The sequence below is a fragment of the Pteropus medius genome, unplaced genomic scaffold (assembly GCF_902729225.1).
Source record: "Pteropus medius unplaced genomic scaffold, Ma_sr-lr_union100, whole genome shotgun sequence".
NCBI classification, from domain to species: Eukaryota; Metazoa; Chordata; class Mammalia; order Chiroptera; family Pteropodidae; genus Pteropus; species Pteropus medius.
Window position 1 is genome coordinate 7,284,595 of NW_024351647.1, and position 18,860 is coordinate 7,303,454.

The 18,860-nt window shown below is 35.7% G+C and overlaps 1 protein-coding gene and 1 pseudogene across 1 annotated transcript; both read right to left on the minus strand.

Moving 5' to 3' along the window:
* Positions 1-474: 474 nt before the first annotated feature.
* LOC120587138 (olfactory receptor 11G2-like) lies at positions 475-1,401 on the minus strand. Its single transcript, XM_039843816.1, has one exon. The coding sequence runs from the start codon at positions 1,399-1,401 to the stop codon at positions 475-477; it is 927 nt and encodes a 308-aa protein (XP_039699750.1).
* Positions 1,402-13,438: 12,037 nt separating this feature from the next.
* On the minus strand, positions 13,439-14,360 carry LOC120587139 (olfactory receptor 11G2-like; annotated as a pseudogene).
* Between the last annotated feature and the right edge of the window lie 4,500 nt (positions 14,361-18,860).

Below are 18,860 nucleotides of genomic sequence, written 5' to 3' on the forward strand. Positions count from 1 at the left end.
AAAACAGTCCAGGCTTGCAGTGTGTGAGGTCTCAGAAGGCTATGTTCCTGGAGCAGAGTTACAACACAGAAATAAGAGTAAAACTGGCATAGACTATTTGTATCACATAAACATAGTCCTTAAATGAGATCAAAATCATCTGCCTGTATCTACTGCTAGAAGGAAACTTTAACTTTTGTTGAGTTACTATACATATTGTCTATAATTTTTAAAATATAGAGTTTGGTATTCAGTTAATACATTGAGGCATGTTAAGAAACAGGACAAATGATAAAAAACCAAGAGAAGAAATAAAAAAACAGACATATGGTCATAAATGATTGAGATTTTGATCAAAAGTAGGATGAACAATTATCTGAATAAAACCATTTTTTAACCTGAAAATGAGTTAAATGTAATTTTTGAAAACGTTTTTAAATAAGTTAAATAGAATTTGAGTTCTAATTGCCCACGAGCCCTACTGATTAACATTTTTTATATCCCCAGAAATTTCTGCAGGGCCTTTTTCATATCTTTGTTCCTAAGACTGTATATCACAGGGTTAAGAAGTGGAGTCACAACAGAATAAAACAGAGTCACAATCTTCTGCATTTCAGCTTCATGCTCAGATGTTGGGCTCCCATACATGACCATCACTGAGCCATAGAACAGTGAAACCACAGAGAGATGAGCCCCACACGTGGAGAAAGCCTTTCTTCGTCCAGCGGCTGAAGGGACTTTCAATACAGCTCTTAGGACCAGAGCATAGGACCCCATGATGAAGAGAAAGAGAATGATGAGGGGCAAAAGAATTAAAGTGGAGAAAGCAAGCTCTATCACAGGAGCTTTCTTGCAAGTGAGTGCTAAAAGAGGACCTGGGTCACACAGGAAATGGTCAATAATCCTGGAGCCACAGAAGGACATTTGGGAGATGATGATGATAGGAATCAAGAACCAGAGAAAACCAAGTACCCAGCAACTGACCACGAGATTGGTGCAGAGATATCCAGTCATAAAGGTGGGATAATGTAGAGGCCGGCAGATGGCAAGGTATCGATCAAATGCCATAATAGCCAAGAAAAAGCATTCTGTAGAACCCAACGAGAAGAAAAAGTAGAACTGGAGAAAGCACCCAGAGAAGGAGATGACCTTGGTGTCAGAGAGGAAGTTGGCCAACATGTTGGGGACAGTAGAGGTGACATACCAGATCTCCAGGAAGGAAAAGTTGGCGAGCAGGATGTACATGGGCGTGTGGAGTCTCTGATCCCAGTGCACAGCACAGATGATAGAACCATTGCCCATGAGTGTCAGGAGGTAGACAGCAGAGAAGAGCACAAAGAGGAGGACCTGCCACTTCCTGGGGCAAGGGAAGCCCAGGAGGATGAAGCCAGTGATGATACTGGAGTTGTTGGAGAGTTTCATGAGTTTGTGAGCTGTGAAAAGACCCATAATTACTGCATATCCCTGGATGAGCACAGGGAGTTCATTTTCTCTTTGAAACAAGAAACTGAGATTTGTTTATTTGTCCATTATTTATTCAATATTTATTGAGTGCTTAGTATTTACTAGGTATATTTTCTAGATGCTGGGGATATAGAAGTAAAAAAAAAAAATTAAAATCGCTACCTCACATATCTTACCCAGGCAGGAGAAAGCAATGTCGACTGACATTACATTGTATAATTCTCTTTATCTCTCATCTTAAACTAAATATACTGGGTTAGCTCTCTTCTTGGCAAACATTTTTTTTTTAAGAGTAGGCTGGGGTTTCTGTTATGTCAAACAGCAGTGTCATAGAGGTGACATGATCCTTGCATCTAGAAGGGTTTCTATAATTTTTTTTTTTGGTATGTGTGAATGGTTATGTGCATTTCCTAAGTTCTCCATGAGCAGTCACCTAATGCGGCTACTTGTAGGCAGGTGTCTTATTAGGTCATGTGATTCTGGAAGAGAAAAAATGTGGGACTTTTGATGTCACTTAAAAATTATTTGACAATTGAGTCTATTTCAACCTAACCTGTTTATTCTCTCTAATCTCATTACATACCAATTTTATGAGTAAATCCATCAAGTTTGCTGGAGAAAACTACCTGAAAAAATAGCTAATAGCACATAACGTCACCTTGATAGATATCCTGAAAGATAATGTTAACATCAATAATCTCACCATACTGAAATAGTAACATCTCTAAGTTTTCATTTCTTAAATGTAAAATGGGAGTTGTACCACACAATTCTTAATCCTGTCACATCTAGATGTTTACTGTTATTCTAGGAATGCCCAGACCACACAGGACAGCTAGACTTGCACACTAGAAGTGATACATAATCCTGGAATGCAAACCCTTGCTGTTTATTTTATTAATTATATACGAAGGTACAGGATTTGAGACAGTTTCTTTTTAGGATAGTTTTTCCAAGTATGAGCCTGATAAAAGTGTTCTGGAAAATAGGAAATGTATGAAAATGTTTTACGCTAAACCTAATAAAATTAAGTGTGGGTAAAGGAAGAGATATTTCCATTAAACTGTTTTGTTACTCATCATTTGTCACTTAGCTCCTAAGCATAGAAAGCAGTTGTTGTGTTACGGTCAAAGTTTGGCCACATCCCCCCGAACTGGCTGCAGAGGGCGCTATGGCCAAGGGAGTGGTAACATGAGCACAGGGGCCTTTAAGGCTGTGTCTGTGCACTTAGACTGCTAGGACAGAGGATTAAGAAAACAAAGCAAACAAGCTTCACTTTTTAACTTGTGAAATTAGTATCCAGAAGTTAGATTCTGTGTGTGCATTTCCACTTCTCAATTATGGATGCTAATTTAACAATCTGGATTTTTCATAGATACTTTCTTTTTCTGTAAAGCTGGAAGCAGAAACCACAGAGGAGTAGAAGTCTTGGTATGTCCTTACTAAATTTCTCTGAGCAGCCAGTTTAGATAATTCCCTTATGGACATAACTCTCTGCTCTCTTGCCTGGAGAGGCTGCTCCATAAAGGAACATAGCTTCCAGAACTTTTGACCCTCTGAGTTCAAATCCTGCTTCTACCACTTTCTAGCTGTATCTGATAGACAAGTTATTAACCTCTCTAAGCTTTGGTTCCTTTCTGTAAGATGAAGAGAATAAGAATACTGACTACTGAGGGTATTTTGAGGGTTAAATAAATAATATTTATTTAAATGCCTGGTAACACTTTTGTGCTATATAGCCCTCTGTCGCATTGTATACACTTTCTTGAAAGCCCTCGAAAGTTAGTGCAGTTACTCATCCAGTGCTAGTAAGTCGTAGGCTATTGTGACATAATAGAAGTGGTACTGGATTTGAATATGGGAGCCCAGGATTTGAATTCTAGCACTTGCATTGTTGTGGGAAATTCTACAAGCCAATTATTTCTTGTCTCTTAGTTTCTTCAAATATCAAATGGAGACAATAATGCCTTCCCCAAAGGGTTGTTATAAAGACTGTTGGATGAGATAATGAATCGAGAAGGTGGAAGCACCTTGTCAATATCTGACACATAATAAATATTAAATGTTTTGGGTGAAACTGTATTAGAGTTAGCGGGAGACTGTTTTTTAAAACATATATATTCTACATCTGCATTTAAGTTTTTTTTCTCTTCTAAGTACTACGTTACCTTCTTTCCTGAAGCAAGAAAGGGGATCTCAACTGAAGTTTCTCAGTCACTTTCTTGCAGGCTTTTCTGAGAGTAGAGGTAGTTGTGTGTGTAGTAACCAGCTTGGAGAGGAGATGTAAAAATAGGTTGAGAGGAAGATCAGTAAATGTATGTGCTGTAGGATTCAGGGATTATAAGCAAAGCTTGTCTTTTGCTCCTTGAGAATTTATTTACCATCTCTAGAAGGAGAACAGTGCCAGGGGACAGATCTCTGCTAGTTATTCCCCTGCTCACTCCCTGTCTTCTCTGGTGACCCTTGTGGTTTTATGTCTGCCTTCCTTTTCCCCAGTGGTGGTGGAGGGTGTAATACCTCTAATGGGGTCTAAATCTCTTAGAGATGGCCAGAGATGCAATCAGTGATTCATCAATCACTTACCAAACCTGTTCAAAATATCTGTCATATGCTCAAGGGAAATTTTTAAATGAAACCCAAGATAAGATGTCTGTATTGGAGTTTATTGGGGTTTGTTTTTTGGTCTTCTTTTAAGTCAATGTCAATTGTGAGCTCTGGGGACAGATCCCCATCTTCCTATTAGAAAGAGATCAGTTGGGGGAGTAAAGGACCTCAGACAAGGGGATAAATCTCTCTCTTTGTAAGACGACCGTGGCCTCCTCAGTGATCTTTCTCTCTCTTTTTTCAGTTAGATCTTCTGAGTCATAGCAGTTCCACTCAAGAAACTTGTCTTTCAAGGGACACTTACCAGGCCCAAAGATACTCTTGGCCAAGGGGCCACATAGCAGGGTCATTCTGAAGCAACATTCAAAAAGCTGCAGCTGGTAGTAGGACCTCACGTTTTTTCACCCCAACAAAGGAGTAGATCTTTCAGTGCTACTCATTGACTGTTTCTTCACATTCCTTGAAGGAGTTTTCTTCTTAAACATCTCACATCTTGTTTAAGCACCTTTAATGTTTCCCCTACCTGCAGTATAAAACTCAAAGTTCGTAGCCTGATCAGTAGGGCCCCCGCAACACAGCCCTGTCCTATCTTTCACGTCTTGCTTCTTAGAGTTTCCTGTGCTTTTTCCCCCTATGCTCCATGCACATACAAACCTCCAGCCACACATTTGTTAAGTGAATCATTTTACCCTCTGAAAGTCATGAAAGAACATCTTTGACTCTGAAAGCAGAAGACCCCACCTGTGGAGTTATACACACAAAGAGCTGAATTCAGATATTCAGGTTTATATAGCAGGGTTATAAATTAATTGCATGCAAGAATACCCATGTGTTGCTATGCTTATTTTTCTTTTTTTCTATTTGCCTTTCCTACCCCTCTTGGTACCTGTAATTAGCTCTTAGAATACATTGATACTATGAGCAGGTACATTATGGGTTGAATAGGATATCATGTGCTGACTTAGGTACTTAATCATCATTTATAATGTTTAGATGGCAAAAAAGAAAACAAAAACAAAAACAAAAACTGTTGCAAACTTCAGTAAGTCTTAGCTGAATTTATATTTCCAACAATGATTACTTTAAAAGAACATACTTCATATGGGAAACTTGTCCCAAAGCAAAAACATCAATGATAACTACATCCTCAGTAGAGTTGATGATGTTTTATTTACACAGTATTCTTTCCTTTCTTTCACATTTCCAGTCAACTACTTTTAAAGATGAAGTTCAAGATATTTGTGCATAATATGCTGTTAGTAATAGTAGGCAAAGATCAGGCTGTAACTAAATTGGCTTCTCTTTTTGTTAATTATGAGTTTATACAAGCCCAGTAGCTCAATTTAGTGCTTATAATGAGTTCAGAGCAATACAAAGAATAATTTAAAAACCTTTTCCTATAGAAAACAATGCTTAGAAATCTTGTGTAGACTCTGGTAAGCATTTATAATTTAGGATTCAATGGTTCTTATTGCATTCTATTTATTTGTGCTATGAAGCAGTTACTTTAATTTTCAAATATGGAAGTTTAACTTTGAAGAAAAAATTTCATAGAATTCTCTAGAAAGAATGATGCTTTTAGAAGTCTACTTTAGAACCTTGAAGTTTTCACCAATTTACTAATATCTGGATGCTCATTTGATTTAAAAAATGGTTTAATTTTTTATTTTATTTTATTTTCTATTAGTTTCAGGTATACAGTACAATGGTTAGACATTTATATAATATATGAAGCGATCCCCTTGATTACTCTATAGTACCTATCTGGTACTACACACAGCCATTACAGTAATATTGACTATTGTCCTACACTGTACTCTACATCCCTGTGACTATTTTGTAACTACTAATTTGTACTTCTTCATCCTTTCACAAAAAATGTTCAGTTTGTAAGCTTGATTGGCTCTTAGGACAGAAAAAAATCTCTCCCACCTTCCACTATAAGAGATATCAATTAGGATAATTGAGAAAATAACAGAATAAGATTATAAATTAGGTAGTAGTATTATACCAATATAAATTATACTGTGGTTATAAAGAAAAAATTGCTTATTTCTAGAAAATACACACTGAAACACTTAGGTATAAAGGAGCAAGAGTAAATCTGCAACTTACTCTCAAAAGGTATACATGTTGAGAAAGGCTGACAGAATGACAGAGAAATAGAGAAAGACAAAAAAGGCACAGAGGGAATAATAAAGCAATTGTGGTAAAATTTTAACAATTTGGAACCTGTGTAAAGGACACATAGAAATTCCATATTTTTCTATTTTTGTAAATTTTTTATAAAGCTGAAATTATTTCAAAATAAAAAATTACAAAAAAATCATTAGATCACTTGTGTTTATCCACTTGTATTTATCAAGTATGTCTGTTTTCTTTTTTTCTTTCTTTCTTTTTTGAGTCTCAAAGTCATATTTGGAAACGTGGTCTTTTTAAACGTTTGCAAATAAATCCAATTTTACTTATGATTTAACTGAATCCTAAGTAAGATAACAGTAAGGAGGAAAAATAATGTAAAAATATGGGGAAAAGCTTTAGGGAATTATTTCAGCTGTAGTGATATATAAGTTGGCAGAGGAAATTCTGCTCTCTGCTACAGGTCTTTTGTGGTTTATCCTCAACTGAGCACACGAGTTCCAAAAATCCAACAACAGTTGCTTAATCAACGTTTTCTATGTACTTACTAGTCTTCTGGGTTGTGAATGAATGAGGATTAGAAAAGTAGAGAAATGCAAAGAACTGTAAAAGATTGTCCTCTTTATAAGACATTTATCATGGGGAAATTAATATGAATATTCCAGAAAGAAATGTGAAAAAGATGCCATGGGTAAGATATTTTATAAAATTATTTAATGAGTTAAGAAGGTTAAAGCTCTAAAGGACATATATTCTGAGATAGGAAAAGTATTATATTCTAAATATGAAGGTCCATTTGTGACCCAAAACATATTTCACGTGGACTTATCATTGAAGTAAAATGGGAACACTTCTTCACTAATATATTTATACTTTGTGATTCTTTTTGTGAATTATTTTTCGTATTCTCTCACATATACACATGGATATGCATATACACTTCTCTATGTGTTTATCTGTATTTAAATAAACTGGGTTCTAAATTATGATTTGTATCATAATTTGCAGTCCTACTTTGTTCTAGTTCATTTATACTTGTAAGATAAATCACTAAATAGTAATGAAATATAAACAGTCTGCCAACTTTGTAGAGATATATCAACTCAGGAAGGCAAGGCATAAGAAACTGTACCACGTGACTGATAACAATCTTCAGTTTGAAATATTGCTAGCATGATTTCACCACAATTTATATCTTATCAGCTGATATCAGAGTCAAGAAAGTTTTCCTGTTCTTACAGTACCAATGAAACTGACTGAAATGAAGCTGGATGGGTCAACAGATCTTTTTTCTTCTTCTGTATATTAAGTGCTTACTTCAGCCTTCCTGCTCCTGCCCCCATCCTCTCAAGGGACTTAGTGGTTCTCTCTTAATGTGATGCTGAGAAATTTAAGAAAATATTTTTTTGAAGTTACAACATAAGCTTTGTTAGAAGAAGTAAGGGACAGCATGGTTAGTGAGGTTTTATGTAGATGAATATTCTTTAGGTATATGCCAGTTCTTTTAAACTGGGAAACTCTGAGCTAGAGTTACCATTATCATTATAAAAAATAACTTATTATGGAATAAAAAATCATTAATGTATTATTACTCGATATAGAAGCATTTAAAAATAAAGCATAAAATTGAAAAAAAACCCAGAAAAAAAAAAACCTCAGGAAAAAAGACCTCCATATTATTACCCAAATATTGTCATTTAAAATATTTTGGTATACTTCCCTCTGGTAATTTTTTCTAAAGACCATATTTTAATTTTTCTGCACATAGGAGCCGCATTGTATTTACAATATTATACTATGCTTATTCATTAAGCTCTTATCAGCCATTTCCCATAGTTTCTAATAGCTGAATATTATTTCAGCTTTAGTGTCACATAGAGAATTTTTCCCATTTTTCAATAATATATATCACCTTGCCATGATAAATTAATAGTGATGAACATGAGCTTTGAACTCAGAGAAACCTGGTTGAATCCCAGCTTTCTTAGTTATTATTAGAGTACACTATGGGCAAGTCGATACCTATTCTCTCCAAGCTTTGGCTTTCTATTCTGTAAAACAGGTGAAATAGTAATGGTTCCTGTAATGTTGTCATGAGGTCTGAAAGCAATAGTGTATATAAAATGCTTAGTTCAGGAGCTCACATGATAATCTAACAGAATACAGCATAACATAACAGTTAGTGTGGTTTCTGGAGACATAATTCTTTCATTCTGCTTCCAACACTCACTGTTTAGCCTGAGGCAACTTGTTTAATCAATCTAGGCTTTAGTTACCTCATTTGTAAAATGAAGACATCAACAGTATGCCTGAGGTTGCACAATTCTTAAATTGTTATTGAGTGGAAGTTAAACCTAGATACATTGTAAGCTTGAGGGTGTAACTATCATGATTTTTGAAGTTACTTGCAGCCTCCAACATGCTGGACAACGTTCTTTCTAAAACCAAGGCCATTTCGTAGTCAGGTTGTTTCACTCTGTTCTACATCTTTGTTCTAGGCACGACTGCTTGATTCTTCTACTCTGTAATGGAAAAAGGTCAGCACTTGGCCATCTGCCATCCACTCTACTACCCCAACATCATGACAGGATCTGTGGTAGGCTGATGTGTCTCTCTTGGCTCATCGATTTCCTCAAACACTCAATCCCTATCTTCTTCCTAAGAGACATGGTGTTGTATATTGGGTTCCCTGGAAACAGATGCTAAGATTTCATGCAGGTTTGTTGTGGAGTTCTCTTGGAAACAACAGTTGTACAGGAGCGAGAAAAGTAGGTCTAGGGCAGAAAATGAACCGTGATAAAGTTGAAACAAAAGTCTCAGCTGATGCCATGTGGAACTCTGGAGCTGGGATGGCTGGCTGTTCAGAGTTGTCACTGATTGAAGCAGGAGTGTCAGGCCTTGGTACACCAGCATTGAGCAATCATTGAATGCGAGCCGATCCTGGGCTGGGAAGATAATCATAGAAAAGGCTAGACCCTTTGGCTTAAGGCAATTTCTGGCAAGGGCTTCAGCTGTGAGCCAGTCATCAGTATGCTAGACTTCTGTTATCTGGGGAAATGAGTGCCTCGGTCCTAAATGAAAGATCTGGATAGCATATTGCATCATCTACCACAGATGGGCCCAGTGATTGCCATGTCCCATAACTATGCCACATCAGAACACGTACTATGTACTTATCATCATTCTCACTATTTTAAATATCCTTGGACCATATACATTGGTGCTGAGAGCTACCCTTCAGGTGATTTCAGCAGCTGATCATCAAAATGCCTTCTCTTAATGTGGGTCTCACTTGGTGGTGGTGTCTCTGTTCTAGGAAACCATAATGAATGATTGTGAATCCCATGCCTGGCTATTTAGAAGAAATGAAGACAATAAACCACATCATCATAATGATATCTTTTATAAAGACTCAAGTCTTAAAACTTCTCAATGACAGCCTACTCAGTAATGACATGAAAACTGTTCTCAGTCATGTCTTTTATGGAATTAATACTAGCCAAAGCTCATGAAGAGTTCTTCCATTGAAGGATCCTGTTTAATGACTCTGGTTTTATTAATTATACATCTCTAGCCCACTATACAAAATGGAAATATTTTATATACCTAATATCACTTTGGAGAGATTTGCATATTATAAGGCAAGATGAAAAAGCAATATATTTAGAAGTCTATTTAATATGATTTGATGTTTACAATATAAATAATTAAATACCCTTATATATAATTATAAACATTTTTATATAATTAAGAGCATGGTGAATAGTATGAAGCACAAGTACAAGATTTATCTAGTAGAGATGGGAAGTAGTGGAGTAAAAAGTAGATTGAGGAAGAAGAGGTGGTTGTAGGGAGTAGTAAGGAAAAAAATAAAAGAGTCTACCTTAAAAACATGTACAATAGTTCACTCATGTAAAATTGATGGATATGAGTGTGTGTTTATGTCTAAAAGAATGAGTGAAAAATTTTTTGCTATAATGTAAATGATGGTTACCTCAAGAGTAGTGGGGTTTTAGGTAACTCAAAGTATCTTTATACTTTTCTCTATAGTTTGAAAATTATTACAATGAGAATTTATTATTATAGAGAAAAGAGCACACTATTTTAAAAATTGTGGAATGAAAGAACCATTGTATTAAAAAATCTATCTTGAAGAGAAATAAATGTCAGTGTGTCCCTTGGAGTTAAAAAGAAAGCTAAATACTGAATTAAAAAAAGTAAGTCAAATGCACAGAGCACATTCCAGCTAATGTGATTCTGGCTCAGAGGTTACATTTTGAGTGTGAGTGCAATATTTTAAATGTAAGTATAATACTTGCACTTTGAAGTCCTTTAAAGATTGATTTTTATATTTCAACATACGAACATCATGTTTCTTTATCCCTCTCTGTATCTCTTTGCATCTATCTATCTATCTATCTATCTATCTATCTATCTATCTATCTATCTATCTACCTATCCATCATCTATCTATCTATCTGTATCTATTTAATTGTTTATTGAATTTTGAATTACATCTTGGAGCCATACTTATTTTGATTAAAGATGCTCATTAATATATCAATAGGTGTGGCTAATTATAAATCATGATGGGTAGTAAATACCCTATGGACACTACTTTTAGAAACACTTCATTTTTGTATACTGTGTTATACATGTAAACAGATGGTAATCTGTGAATGGGTATACTCATTTTTCAGAACTTGCCATTTTTCACCCTTTACTACTCCTGGCTTTTATATGTACTGTTTTTTCATTTGCTTGCATAGAAACTTCAGATTCCCTTGTTTATAGTATATTTTGCTCCATTTACCACTTATTATGAACCTCACATAAGAGAATAAAATGTGTCTTATTCACTTCTAGCTCAGAGTCTTGCATACTGAATGAATTCAATTGTTTTAACAAAAAAGTGACCATGGAGGAAGATGATATGACAATTTAAAATATTGCTACTTTTAAGTTTTATACTTTATTTACTCTCATAGGTCCTCAGAGAAGGAAAAAATTTCCTACTTTGTTCCAACAGAGCCAAAGAATTTCAATGAGATGATATCAAGAGGTTATCAGTTTTATTGTTTTTGTTTTCCATCAACAATCAGCCCTTTTTCTAGATTCTCAAGGAATCAGAGAATTGTGAAGAAATACTTCCCTGGTTCTCATTTTATAGTGAAATAGTTTTTAACTTTGTTTATTTATTTTTAAAATTAAGTTTATTGGGGTAGCATTGGTTAATACAATTATATAATTTTCAGGGGTACATTATAATTTGACATCTATATATTCTATTGTGTGTTTATCACCCAAAGTCCGGTTTCCTTCAACTCCCATATATTTAATCCCCTTTACCCACTTTGCCCTCCCCCTACCTCTCTATATTTGACTCTCTTTATTTTGTCTACCTACTCTCTCCTCCCCAACTCCCTACCCTCTGGTAACAACTAGTCTATAGTCCATGTCCATGAGTTTCTCTGTTTGTTTGTCCTGTTCATTTGTTGCTTTTAGGTTTATGTCCCACATATAAGTGATATCATGTGATTTTCAATTTTTCTGTCTGGCTTTTTTCACTCAGCATGATTATCTCAATGTCCATCCATATTGTTGCAAATGACAGTATTTCATCTCTTCTTATGCCTGAAAAATATTCCATTGTACATATGTACCACAGCTTCTTTAGCCAATTATCTATCGTAGGGCACTTCGCTTGCTTCCATGTCCTGGCCACCATGAATAATGCTGCTATGAACATCGATGTGCAAATATCTTTTTGGATATGGGTTTTCAAGTCTTTGGGGTAAATACCCAGAGGAGGGATTGCTGGATCATTTGATAGATCAATTCTTAGTTTTTTGAGGAACCTCCATACTGTTTTCCATAGTGACTGTACCAATTTGCAGTCTCATTAGCAGTGTATGAGGGTTCCTTTTCCTCTACATTCTCTCCAGCATTTGTTATTACTTGTTCTGTTGCTTATATCTATTCTAACAGGTATGAGATGGTATTGCATTGTGGTTTTGTTTTGCATTTCCCTATTAACTAGCGATGTTGAGCATCTTTTCAAATATTTATTGGCCACTTGTATGTCCTCTAGGGAGAAGTGCCTGTTCAGGCTCTCTGCCCATTTTTTGATTGGATCATTTGTTTTTTTGTTGTTATTGAGTTGTATGAGTTCTTTGTATATTTTAGATATTAGGCCCTTATCAGAGGCATTGCTTGCAAGTATATTGTCCCATTGGGATGGTTGTCTCTTTACCTTGTTGATGGTTTCCTTTGCTGAGCAGAAGCTTTAAGTTTATTTTTTAATGTTAAAATTACATGGTTAAATATATGTTAAATAGAAATACATGCATCTAGAACAAAACTTTAAAAATACAAAGGCATATACAGTGAAAATAAAGGAAGAGACTTTTCCCTCTTCCTTTAGTTATTTACTTTAGAAAACTTGTAATTAAGTTCTTTGTTTTTGAAATGCATGCAACTCTTTCTGAAAGCTAAATAAGCCTCTTGCCAGCTTTATGACAGAAATGTCCTTGTCAAGGACCTGGAAAATCTGTTTGAAATGTAATCATCAAAGTAGATAGTACCTTAATCTCTCAATTTCTGTGGCACAGTAGGAGCCTCACTTTGGTGGCCTAACTTCTAAGCTCCCAAACTACCTCCTGTTGTATAGATGTGTTTATTTTTCCTTTGTATGAGCCAATTAGAAAATACAAATAGCCATCCCAATTACCAGGTGAATCAAGGATGAACTATGTGTGATAAATGATGCTGTCAAGTCTTTTTCATGACTAGTTATTGTTTATCTTGAAAACAGGTATGTAATGGATTGTATTTGCCTGGCTATGTAAAGGGATTAGATTTCTTTTTGTCTTTGCCATCTCTTAGAGGATTGCCTGTGATGCACATATTCCATTGCTTTAATACTTATTTAATATTAAAACTGTTTTATTCTTTTCTATCTTTTGGAAAGGTTTTCTGGGCTGGCAGGAGATTTATTTTTAGTTATATTTTCCCAACAAACTCATCTCAGTTTTTCAGTCTGTACTCTGTCATTTGTAAAATTAGGGAGGTAGAGTACATCTTTGAGATCCCTGATAGCCCTATGAATTCTAGGAAATAATAAAAAAAAAACCACTCTGGTGTATAAAGTTCAAAAACATTATGAATAATTTTCTGAGTGATGCCAGTCAGTCTTTTTAACCAAGAAATTAACAACAAATTAAGTCCCTCAAAATCATTTAAACCAAAACACTTATGTTCCCAATAATTTTTTTATAGCACATATCATATCTTTGTTCCTCAGACTATATATTACAGGGTTAATGAGTGGAGTAACTACAGAATAAAACAAAGTCACTATCTTCTGCATTCCAGTTTTATGCTCTGATGTTGGGCTCCCATACATGACCATCACTGAGCCATAGAAAAGAGAAACCACAGCCAGATGGGACCCACAGGTGGAGAAAGCCTTTTTTCGTCCAGCTGCTGAAGGGACCCTCAACACAGCTCGTAGGACCAGAATATAGGACACCATGATGAAAAGAAAGGGAATAAATAAGAGCAGAAAACTTAAGGTGGAGCTAGTTAACTCTATTGCAGGAGCTCTGGTACAGGTGAGGGCCAACAGAGGACCAGGATCACACAGAAAGTGGTCAATGATGGAGCCACAGAAGGACATTTGGGAAATGATGATGATAGGAATCAAGAACCAGAGAAAACCAAGTACCCAGCAACTGACCACGAGATTGGTGCAGAGATATCCAGTCATAAAGGTGGGATAATGTAGAGGCTGGCAGATGGCAAGGTATCGATCAAATGCCATAATAGCCAAGAAAAAGCATTCTGTAGAACCCAACGAGAAGAAAAAGTAGAACTGGAGAAAGCACCCAGAGAAAGAGATGACCTTGGTGTCAGAGAGGAAGTTGGCCAACATGTTGGCCAGTAGAGGTGACATACCAGATCTCCAGGAAGGAGAAATTGGCGAGCAGGATGTACATGGGTGTGTGGAGTCTCTGATCCCAGTGCACAGCACAGATGATAGAACCATTGCCCATGAGTGTCAGGAGGTAGACAGCAGAGAAGAGCACAAAGAGGAGGACCTGCCCCTCCCTGGGGCAAAGGAAGCCTAGGAGGATGAAGCTAGTGATGGTGCTGGAGTTGTTGGAAGGGTTCATGGATCTGTGAGCTGTGAAAGGACCAGCAAATTGTTTAATGAAGGTGTAGAGATAGATGGGGACCCAGATATGTATTGAAGCTACCATGGGGAATGCAATAAATATTTATTTATCAATCACTGCTATTTTTGTCTAACCCTGAAATACAATCCTTGCTTTATTGTTGGACTGTAAAAACTAGAAGTTAGTGAAGATCAATAGATAAACAGAGATGTTTTCTTAATGCGAAATGTATGTAAACATGTTTAATATATAAATATGTAGCTTATTAAATAATTATGAATAAAACTCAAGAGTAATTAGCATTGAGGTCAAGAAATAGAATATCACTTGCATCCTAGAATCTCCATTCATGATTCATCCCAATCAGTATCCTCTGCCTCTCTGTTACTCCAGATTATAACATTCTCCTTTCCTTTTGGTAACTATCTCCTTGCTTTTCATTATTTTAGCAACCAAGTATGCAATTCTAAGTATTTAGTTTTGCTTATGTTTGTACTTTTACGTAAATGAAATCACATTTTATGTAGTACTTTTGGATTACTTCTTTTGTTCAATAGTAAGTTTGTAAAATTCATGTTGTTCTATGTATCTTTAGTTTGTCTAGTTTTACTGCTCTCTATACCTTTGCATTCTATGAATAAATGACTTGTTTAACCATTCTACTATAGATGAATATTTTGGTTATTTCCAGTTTGGGACAATCACGAGGAATGCTACTATAAACATATAGTTTATATTTCTTAGTTCACATGAGCATGCACTTTTTTTAGGCTGTATTATAGGGCGTGTGTCTCTTCAATTTTAGTAGATTAAGTTGAACAGTGTCCCATTGTTATTGGTCTACTTTTCACTCCCAATGACAGTATATGAGAGCTCTGACTGTCAATATCTTTTTCTTATTAAGTTCTGTATTTACCAGAGCCTGAGGAATGACATATAAACTGCATTTTAACAGCTTCTCTCTGTCTCTGTCTCTGTCTCTGTCTCTGTCTCTGTCTCTGTCTCTCTCTCTCTCCCTCCCCCAATCTCTCTCTCTCTTTCTCTTTCTCTTTCTCTTTCTTTCTCCTGATTATATCAGACTGGGTAGTTCTCTTCTTGGCAGTAATTTTTTTTTTTTTTTAAATTTCAGAGTAGGTAGTTATACCATAACTCTTCTGTTCTCAAGAGGGAGTGGTGAACTGTCCCCAAACTTGGCATAGGAGAACATTTTATGCCTGATGCAATTTACAGCCATTTCCGGGAAGTTCATTATCCATCTTTTATGAGCTCGGATATTGTGATCAGCCTTGTGATTTAAATAAGGCATTTCTTCACCATACTTCCTATTCAACTATATGCCTCTCCCAAGAGAGAATTCTTTGAAGTGTATCAGGAGCATTTTCTGGAGCAGCAAGTTTCAAACAGAACTTGTCATAGGCTCACAAGCAGTTTTTCTGAGAAGCTGTTTTATCAGAAGTGATTTGGAATTAACATAATGCTTCGCACTTAGCTTTTAACAAATATTCATAAAATGAATGAATAAATGCACTTTTTTAGTTCTCAGGAAGAGATTATACCCTCACAGTTACTTGTGGGCAAAGCTGACTTAGATTGCGTGGCCAGGGAACAGGAGACCCTTGGGGCTATTGGAATCACTTTTCTCTTTTGAGGTAGTTAACTAACTCATTGATTCTATTTTGTGTTGCAATCTATCAAGTTCAGGAGTAAAACACTCAAATTAATTATAGAAAATAGCTGCTGCTCACTTCTATTAATACAGTTTCTCAGTCATCCAGGGTAGCTACAGCTGAGAAATAGGATCAGCATTAATCCGGTCTTGTCAAAATAGGTCTCTGATGGTCTGGGTTGGAAATATGATGCTGAAAAGGCCATGTAAACTATGGAACCTGATATTATTGATCTAATGTTAAGATACACGCAGCAGAAAACTGGTAAAGAAAACTAAATTTCTACCTCCCAATCACTTCTTTGGAGCACCTCAAGGCATAATGATTTTGGATGGTTATACATTTGCATAATGGCTTTATGTTTTCCTGGGTTAAGAAAACACCGACCTTTGTTAAAAAATCCTGCAACCAGACCATGGTCTTGGTTACTATAGCCTCTGCGAATAGGGCATAAAAAACATATATTTTCCATTATCTGGAATATAGCATCAATCAATCAATCATAAATTATTTTTGAGAGTTGGCATAGTTACCCAAGGAATCTGTCAATGGTCTCTTTTAAATATTCAATAACAGTAAGACCTCCCTGGATAAATGGCAGAAGGTGTCAGGGGAGAACTGATTGATTACAACGTATTTTTGTTTTGTTTTTGGAGAGAAAGAAAATTTGTGCCAGGGGGCTAGCAAACTGATTAATATTTTGGAACTTATAATGTGTGTACAAAGCTTCTTTCTCTGAGTCAGATCTAGTTCTAGATTTTGTATTTCCATAACATAGGGGACTCATGTGGCCAATAAAATTTCTCAAGATCTTGCTAATTTATGTCTTAACTTATATTATCTCAGGTCTTTTAGTGCCTGAGCTGTGGGATGAACAGGTTCTGGTTCTTGTACCATAAACTTACACTTTCTAAATGCCCTTTCCTCTCTGATTTGAAGAATGTGTAACTAGGGACTGAAATTAAGTTTCAGATACAAAGTATTCTTTTTTTTTTTTTAAAGTGAAATTAAACCAGACATAAAGTATCCAATATATATTTGCATTACTTTAACCAAGTCTCATTCAGGATAAAAACATTCAGAATGTGGTCTTTTCTGAAGCAATAGTTGTTCCAAATTTTCTGTTCTGTGAATGGGGCCATTAACAAATGTTGGAGATATGAGAATACATTAACTAATGAATCGTAGAAGTTACTCAAAAGAAAATTTGCTACAACATATGAAGGTCACTTATGAACTTTAAATCCCATAAAATTAAAAAAAAATCCTTTTTAGACCTATAGATTTAATACCAACTTAAAGAAAAATTCCTCATTTTTCAATAGTTCAAAATAATTTGTTACTAATTATGGTTTGGTCATCTTTAATCAAAGTGTTTTACAGGATGTTTCTTTTTCTTTCTTTTTTTGCAGGATGTTTCTTAAAGGTTATTTTGTGTGACAATCACTTTGTCCATCATCTCAAAACATTCTCAGTATTTTGAATGGTTTAGTTAATGTTCAGAAACTTACTTTTCCTGGTCTAGGCTATTTTAATGTTATATCTCTTCCTTTCTTTTACTCCTCACATCCAACTCATCGGCGAGATGCTTCTGTTTCTAAAATATGACTCATAATACGCAATTTTCTTTGACTTCATTGTCATGACTCAAGTTCAAATTATCATCCTTTCTTCCTAGAACTTCTGCAGCAGCATCCTTAGAGGCACTTCGCCTCTACTTTTGCCCCTCTACCCTCCATTTTCCACACAGCAACAGAGTACTCTTTGAAAATGGAAAAACCAATTGTGTTAGACTTTTGAGTAAAATCATTTCCTCTTAGAACAATTCTGTATCAGGAAGTCTTACAAAGCTGTTCTGGAAAACAGGAAAGTATTCTAGAAAACATGAATGGCCATCACCATTTTATGCTCAATCTAATATATTTAACCAGACTGTATTTTTACTCACCTTTTATTACTTAGCTCCACTGTGTGGTAGAACTATAATGTTCACCTGCCACAAGTCTGAGCTGGAGCTGTCAAAAAAAAAAAAAAAAGTGTGTGTGGGGTGGGGGGGCTGGTTGAATCATCCTGTATTGACAAGAGACAGAGGGCCTGTGAACATGTGTACAGTGATGTCTGTGTTTATGTACCTGAGCCTCTTGGAGTGAGTTAGTTAACAGCAATCACCCTTCTATGGTTTACTTGTTGAATTAGCCAACCCAGGAAAGGCTGAGATAGTGTGAGGAAGATATTCCCTGATACTGTAATCTTCATCAAAGCTCAGTACAGTAGAAGTCTTGATACGTCTATTTGTTGATCCTTACTCCATAGCCAGTCCAGAGATGTCTCCTGCCAACTTGATTCCCTCCTTTAGCTAGTCTGTATAGTTTCAGTGAGGTGGCTGCTGCATCTGTTACACTGGGTAATCTGTTTCTGAAAAATACTTAAAAGTAAGGATAATTAGATTGGGATAAGTGGTAGGCAGCTGTTGTATAATGGAGAAAGCATTGAATTGAGTAAGAACTTTTTAAAACTAGTCATAGGAAATTAATACTCAGTTTTCTTAGCAATAAAATGGACATAATCATGCCTTCTTTAAAGGGCTGTCATAAAGATTACTGAACGAGATAAATGTCTTTGGAAGTATCTTGACCGTTGCCTGACCAGTAAGAGCTTAAGAAATATTGGTTGTATGTGTATGGCCATAGCAAATACAAAAAGAGCTGTGGGTAAAAATCTAGTTGGTTATGATTTTTTTACTCTTCCAAACACTATGTAACTTTATTACCTGGATCGACAAATGGAGTTCCAAATTGAATCTTCTCAAAGTTTTTTTTTTTTTTTTTTT